A 7446-nucleotide genomic window follows, 5' to 3' on the forward strand; every position below is an offset into this window, starting at 1 on the left:
GTACGAGATGACAAGTCTTTATTCGCAGCTCTCACAGGCCAGTTTCTCTCTTATCTTGGCTAATATTGAAAGTTTGACTAACACAAAATAATCACAATCACATATTCCAGTGCTGGTTTCACATACTACACATTTTGAAAAATGTAATAAGTTGAAGATGCATGGGAATATTGTATGGTTGAAATGATGCATTGGTTCATTGCTCTCCTGACACTCAACACTTGTTCCTTTTTTCTTTTCCAACCTCTCAATTTTTCCCGCCTAGGTGGGGAAACTGAAAAACAATGATTTAAGTTAGATAGCATAACTTTAGAGGCACAAATGTATTGCTGCAACTGCATGAATATCTTTTTTAACCTATCAATTGTTTGAAACAAACTGAGTCTTTCTGTCATCACTGATTACTTACATCCCAGAAGGCCTGGTCATCAAAGAATTTCTTGTTCTGGGGTGGCCTCCAGAAATTACATTTCAGAAGAAAACCTGAGCAGGAAGGAACATGTTTGTGGTTAAAACTCCAATCCACCAGTGAGTCCAATAACATATGTACAGTACTGTTGAAAGTCACCTGTGATGATTCCCAGAATCATGCTCAGGCTCAGGGTGATGAGGAGCGTGCAAATGTGGAACACAGCAAATCGGACAGCCCTGAAAGATTCATAACCTCATTCAAAGGACACCCCTATAAATTTGAACATGTTCTTATGTATTCACCTTAAATTATTTATATAAGTAGAGTGATTGTTATAATGTAATGCCTTATCAAATGCGGAGATACATTTTTTTTTATACATGTCCCCAATGCTCTTCATATCCTGTAAACATAGGTGCTTTTAATGCTGCGTACGTTGTGAGATCATCAGAGTCAGCGATCTGTAGGAGAAGTTGAACCATCCACCCCAGGATTCCAGGCAGACCATGGACACTAAGGACTCCGCAGGTGTCATGACACTCAAACGCAAACAGCATGAGGGGCTGAAAGATCAAAAGCAATAATATGAGATAGTGAAAGCCCACGGGCAATTCATTTATTTGTTTATACGTACCTTAATGTATCGGGATCCCAAGGTTGATATCAGTGCAGCAGCAAATCCAATCGCCATAGCTACCCACGGCAAATGAACGGCTGACATAGCAACCCCAATAGCAACACCACCAGCAAGAGTACATCTCTGAATATGAAACTGAGAGGAGAAAACATCCACACAATTATTTTAGTGGATCGGATAGGGCAACTCTATCCCTCAAGATGACAAAATATGTGAAATTCTTAAATTGTTCTTCTATTCTACTTGATCAATATCCCACTTTAATGGCTACCGCTGCCCTTTAACTTCCCACCTATGGGTGGCCCTGGCCATTCAAACATGTTTTCAGGTCATTACCAGGTTGAGTTTCCCTTGGGGACTAGTGAGGACAGAGAAACCAGCAGCTGTGACGGCACTGACTGCCAGGGCCAGGTAGGTGCTGTAGACAGCTCTCAGGTTCCTCCCTCTGTCAAGATGATCCACCTCTACCAGCACAGAGTTAAAACTGGGCCAGAACATCCACAGGAACAGAGTCCCTGGAGAGGAAGAGATGCACGTACCAACCAGAAGTTAACACTTGTATTATTGCAAACAGCCCTGTCAAACAACAAACACATTATTAGTGGAGCACTAGCATTTCCATGTACCCATTACAGAGAACAGACCGGTCTTGCGGTCAATTTTCTCTTTCTCATGCTGTTGCTCGGATCCCTGTCTGTACAGGACCCATGATAGCATCAGTCCAAAGAAGGCCCCAAAGATGTGGAGAAGCATGATGGTATTCAGAAACTGCACCTGTGTGTAAACAGACCACCCAATCATCAGTATACTGTCTAAAAACACATCGTCATCAGATTCATCACTTTATCGGCTTACCTTTAGGAATGTCTGGAGTAGCCAGCCATTCAGCACAAATCCAGATATCTCCAACAGGGCAATAAGAAGGAGATGGACAGGATTGGTCTTCCCAAGGACAGCACCTATGGCAATGAGGGAGGAAGCTGTGCACATCTCTGCAACAACCAAACTGGTCCAAACAGGAAAAGGGGTTCAATATTTATGATATATGCTTCCAACAGACAACTAAATATAGATATTAGCTATAATCAAATTGGCAGGTAAAAAATCTGGGATCTAACATTTTGTAATGTTCAAATCTCCCATCAAATCTGAAGTTTAGATCCAATTACACTATGCCTCAATGCCGAATGAATAAGAAAGAAATGCACCATTTAAACATAATGAAATAAGATAATGCCTATCCCATACACCTCAACTTATTTCTCAATACCTTCTCATATTTATCCAGATCTTTCCTCTGTGATACATAGACTCAACACCGTTCAGGATAACTGCCCACTGGACAGCCATGGCTGCCACTAGGAGGGTAAATCCTGCTCCACTGAAGCTGTACCGCACCAGGAATGTGGCCAGAAAGCCAAAACCCAGAATCACCATCACATGAACATCCTGAAATTCTGTGAGGAAAGAGGGGACACCTAATATGTCACAGCTGGGAAAGACATTGTATCACTAGTCTTGTAAGCCTGTAAGAGGATAGAGTTGAATTGTTTTGTGTTGCCCCACACAAATATTGTGTATCACTGAAACTGTGCACAATGGAGCTAGCTGTTATGTGGGAAAGCTTTGGGAGGACATATCCACCCCAACAAGTCCAGCCGCAACTCTTGCTGGCCCAACCAGATTAAGCATTTATCACTCATTACCAGTGTTGGCAGGCCCTACCCATTTTTTTGTTCTCTCTCTCTGTCTGTCTGTGTCTGTAAACAAACACTAGGCTATAGCCTCAAAACATTGTGAAAACTATAATTTTGATCTCATGGATGGGCAGTCCTTTTACCCATTGTTTGTCTATTAATTTGAGTGGTTATATTTCTCCAGTCCCATCCTCCAGTCCCATCACTCAGCTGTAGTGGAGAGGTGGCTTTGTTGTTTGAAATGCTGATTACATTTAACTAATATATTCCCAGAGCATGCTTTAGTAAGAAACTTTTTTTGTCTCATAATAACAATATTAATAATTATCTTGAAGTATACCTCTGTACACCACCTCTCCAAAAAAGCACATTACAATTGTTCTTTAACTCACCTGAGTAATAGTTGGTGAATGCATGTTGTTTAGTTTGTACATTTTGTTCAATGTCAACATAAAAAATAAATACTACGATGAATCCCGTCTGCAGGAAAAAGAGCAGAGGCGGCAGACGAAAGCGGAGACTCTGTGCGTATTGGGGAGCCATCGGCGCTTCTAACCAAAAATGACCAAATGATTCCAAAACAGAATTGTCTGCGCACAACCCCTTCTACGCGAAACCGGAATGTCCCATTGGGCAAGGAAGAGCAGCTACTTTACCCTCTGTTTTATCTGTTTATGTTTACAAGTAAAAATGTCGACGCTGCTGCAGGTGTTTGGGCAATCCCTATTTTGTATCGATGTGCGTGTAGAGTAGATGACGTTACACATTGATTCGGTTTTGAAGACATGGTGTTTTCATTTTAGATAAATAATATCAGTTTACTTTAAACCGCATTTGAAAGTGAAAAAATATGCTAGTAGGCAGAATCCCAGTAGAAAATCGTCTGCAGGAGCCTACTGTAGCCTACATTTATCAAAAATGTTTTGAAAACCTGTGCCCAGGTTGTGCAAATTGCTCCAGTGTGAGTGGTTGCGTCTGAATAATATATAATTTATCCTAAAATGTGCACTTGTTTACTACCCACAAATCTATAAAGTGTAGACCGTTTCCCAGTACACGACACACGAACGTCATGCACAGATGGCGCGACTCTCGCAGTAAGAAAGCCATCACCACCTGCACACATTCAACATTATTACAATATTACTTCCAAACAAAATAACTTTTTTAGGTTCTCATACACTTACAATGATTCTTGCTTGAACAGTCGCTAAGATTATATTTGGCTGTGATCTTTGCAAAATAACTATTTTGGATGCAGCAGTTGTTAGCTAGAATGCTAACGCTCATTGATATAGGCTGTAGCAGAAGCTCAGCGGTGTAAAGTACTTAAGTAAAATTACTTTGAAGTACTAGAGTACTTTGTGGTATCCTTACTTTACTATTTATATTTTTGACTACTTTTACTTAACTACATTCCTAAATAAAATAGTGTACTTTTTACGCCATACATTGTCCCTGACATCCAAAAGTACTCTTTACATTTTGAATGCTTAGCAGGACAGGAAAATGGTCCAATTCACACAGATGCGGCACCAGTCATGAAAGCACCCGTAGCCTGCTGCTGTTCATTTGAGAAGGGCTCCCCGCTTTTGCCAGTTCACGTAACAGGCCACGGGCCATAGAACGGTGTGCACCGCAGCTACCAGTGTGTTGTGAACAACAGAGTAAGCAACAATAGTGGAATCGGCAGTTCGCTTCAAAAAAAAGAAAACCGATACAATTAGTGGAAACATTCCACAATTGGACTAGATCATGCTAAACAAGGTTGGAATGTTGTTATATAAATTCAACAAAATACAATTATTAGTTAATTTGGCTGAAAATGTAAAAATCGGTTGAAATCACACTGTGGATATATCTTCAGAATTGCATTGGGGGCATACTTATACAGTGGGGCAAAAAAGTATTTAGTCAGCCACCAATTGTGCAAGTTCTCCCACTTAAAAAGATGAGAGAGGCCTGTATTTTTCATCATAGGTACACGTCAACTATGACAGACAAAATGAGAAAATAAATCCAGAAAATCACATTGTAGGATTTTTTATGAATTTATTTGCAAATTATGGTGGAAAATAAGTATTTGGTCACCTACAAACAAGCAAGATTTCTGGCTCTCACAGACCTGTAACTTCTTCTTTAAGAGGCTCCTCTGTCCTCCACTCGTTAACTGTATTAATGGCACCTGTTTGAACTTGTTATCAGTATAAAAGACACCTGTCCACAACCTCAAACAGTCACACTCCAAACTCCACTATGGCCAAGACCAAAGAGCTGTCAAAGGACACCAGAAACAAAATTGTAGACCTGCACCAGGCTGGGAAGACTGAATCTGCAATAGGTAAGCAGCTTGGTTTGAAGAAATCAACTGTGGGAGCAATTATTAGGAAATGGAAGACATACAAGACCACTGATAATCTCCCTCGATCTGGGGCTCCACGCAAGATCTCACCCCGTGGGGTCAAAATGATCACAAGAACGTTGAGCAAAAATCCCAGAAGCACACGGGGGGACCTAGTGAATGACCTGCAGAGATCTGGGACCAAAGTAACAAAGCCTACCATCAGTAACACACTACGCCGCCAGGGACTCAAATCCTGCAGTGCCAGACGTGTCCCCCTGCTTAAGCCAGTACATGTCCAGGCCCGTCTGAAGTTTGCTAGAGAGCATTTGGATGATCCAGAAGAGGATTGGGAGAATGTCATATGGTCAGATGAAACCAAAATATAACTTTTTGGTAAAAACTCAACTTGTCGTGTTTGGAGGACAAAGAATGCTGAGTTGCATCCAAAGTTCACCATACCTACTGTGAAGCATGGGGGTGGAAACATCATGCTTTGGGGCTGTTTTTCTGCAAAGGGACCAGGACGACTGATCCGTGTGAAGGAAAGAATGAATGGGGCCATGTATCGTGAGATTTTGAGTGAAAACCTCCTTCCATCAGCAAGGGCATTGAAGATGAAACGTGGCTGGGTCTTTCAGCATGACAATGATCCCAAACACAACGCCCGGGCAACGAAGGAGTGGCTTCGTAAGAAGCATTTCAAGGTCCTGGAGTGGCCTAGCCAGTCTCCAGATCTCAACCCCATAGAAAATCTTTGGAGGGAGTTGAAAGTCCGTGTTGCCCAGCGACAGCCCCAAAACAACACTGCTCTAGAGGAGATCTGCATGGAGGAATGGGCCAAAATACCAGCGACAGTGTGTGAAAACCTTGTGAAGACTTACAGAAAACATTTGACCTGTGTCATTGCCAACAAAGGGTGTATAACAAAGTATTGAGATAAACTTTTGTTATTGACCAAATACTTATTTTCTACCATAATTTGCAAATAAATTCATTAAAAATCCTACAATGTGATTTTCTGGATTTTTTTTTCTCCTCATTTTGTCTGTCATAGTTGAAGTGAACCTATGATGAAACTTACAGGCCTCTCTCATCTTTTTAAGTGGGAGAACTTGCACAATTGGTGGCTGACTAAATACTTTTTTGCCCCACTGTATGCAGTGTACAGCCAAACCTATGGATTGTGCACCCATGAAATGGGGTATCAGCCTACTCAGTGACACCTACAGAACACAATTCTCAAGAGTTCAACACATTGCAAAGTTCAATTGGTGGTGTTCAGCGTAGTAATAATGTCAGGTCATCACATTGGGTAGCCATAGCTATTGACATGGAGCAGAGAGTGAGTAAAACATTACCTTGTGGAATAATGGACTCCTTTTACAGCAATACAAAATGGAGATCAAGGGTACTATGTAAAGATTGCAAAAATACCTTGCTGTGTAATACTAGGCATTCAATAAAGTTGTGATGGATATTGTCCTTGATTATGAATTCTAAATGCCCTAAATGAAGAAAAAAAACAGTCAGATGGCAGCAGTTGAAGTATCTATACTGAACAAAATATAAACGCAGCATGCAACAATTTCAAAGATTTTACTGAGTTACAGTTCTGATAATGAAATCAGTCAGTTAAAATAAATAAATGAGGCCCTAATCTATGGATTTCACATGACTGGGAATACAGATATGCATCTGTTGGACACAGATATCTTTAAAAAAAAAAGGTAGGCACGTGGATCAGAAAACCAGTCAGTATCTGGTGTGACCAACATTTGCCTCATGCAGTTTGACACATCTCCTTCGCACAGTGTTTATCAAGCTGTTGATTGTGGCCTGTGGAATGTTGTCCCTCTAGCCTCTTCAATGGCTGTGTGAAGTTTCTGGATATTGGCGGGAAATGGAACACGCTGTGGAACACATCAATCCAGAGCTTCCCAAACATAATCAATGAGTGACATGTCTGGTGAGTACTGTATGTAGGCCACGGAAGAACATCTTCAGCTTCCAGGAATTGTCTACAGATCAAATCAAATCCAATTTTATTAGTCACATGTGCCGTGTGCAGTGAAATGCTTAATTACGAGCCCCTAACCAACAGCACCGGTTAGTTGAGGTAGTATGTACATGTAGGTAGAGTTAATTAAAGTGACTATGCATAGATGACAACAGAGTGGCAGTGGTGCAGGGGGGGGCAATGCAAATAGTCTGGGTAGCCATTTGACTAGATGTTCAGGAGTCTTATGGCTTGGGGTTAGAAGTTGTTTAGAAGCCTCTTGGACCTAGACTTGGCGCTCCGGTACCACTCGCCATGCGGTAGCAGAGAGAACAGTTTAATCCACTTCTTGATATGTCA

General features: G+C 41.3%; 1 protein-coding gene across 2 annotated transcripts; it reads right to left on the minus strand.

Moving 5' to 3' along the window:
- Position 1: 1 nt before the first annotated feature.
- rhd (Rh blood group, D antigen) lies at positions 2 to 3423 on the minus strand. Of its 2 annotated transcripts, NM_001123572.1 has the most exon segments (10): positions 15 to 274; positions 410 to 483; positions 569 to 648; positions 848 to 975; positions 1047 to 1184; positions 1386 to 1564; positions 1676 to 1823; positions 1905 to 2055; positions 2320 to 2506; positions 3139 to 3294. In NM_001123572.1, coding segments are annotated over 10 exon segments (1263 nt in total). In that variant the 5' UTR covers positions 3290 to 3294; the 3' UTR covers positions 15 to 247.
- Positions 3424 to 7446: the final 4023 nt, after the last annotated feature.

This window comes from Salmo salar, chromosome ssa01 (genome assembly GCF_905237065.1).
Source record: "Salmo salar chromosome ssa01, Ssal_v3.1, whole genome shotgun sequence".
Lineage (NCBI taxonomy): Eukaryota > Metazoa > Chordata > Actinopteri > Salmoniformes > Salmonidae > Salmo > Salmo salar.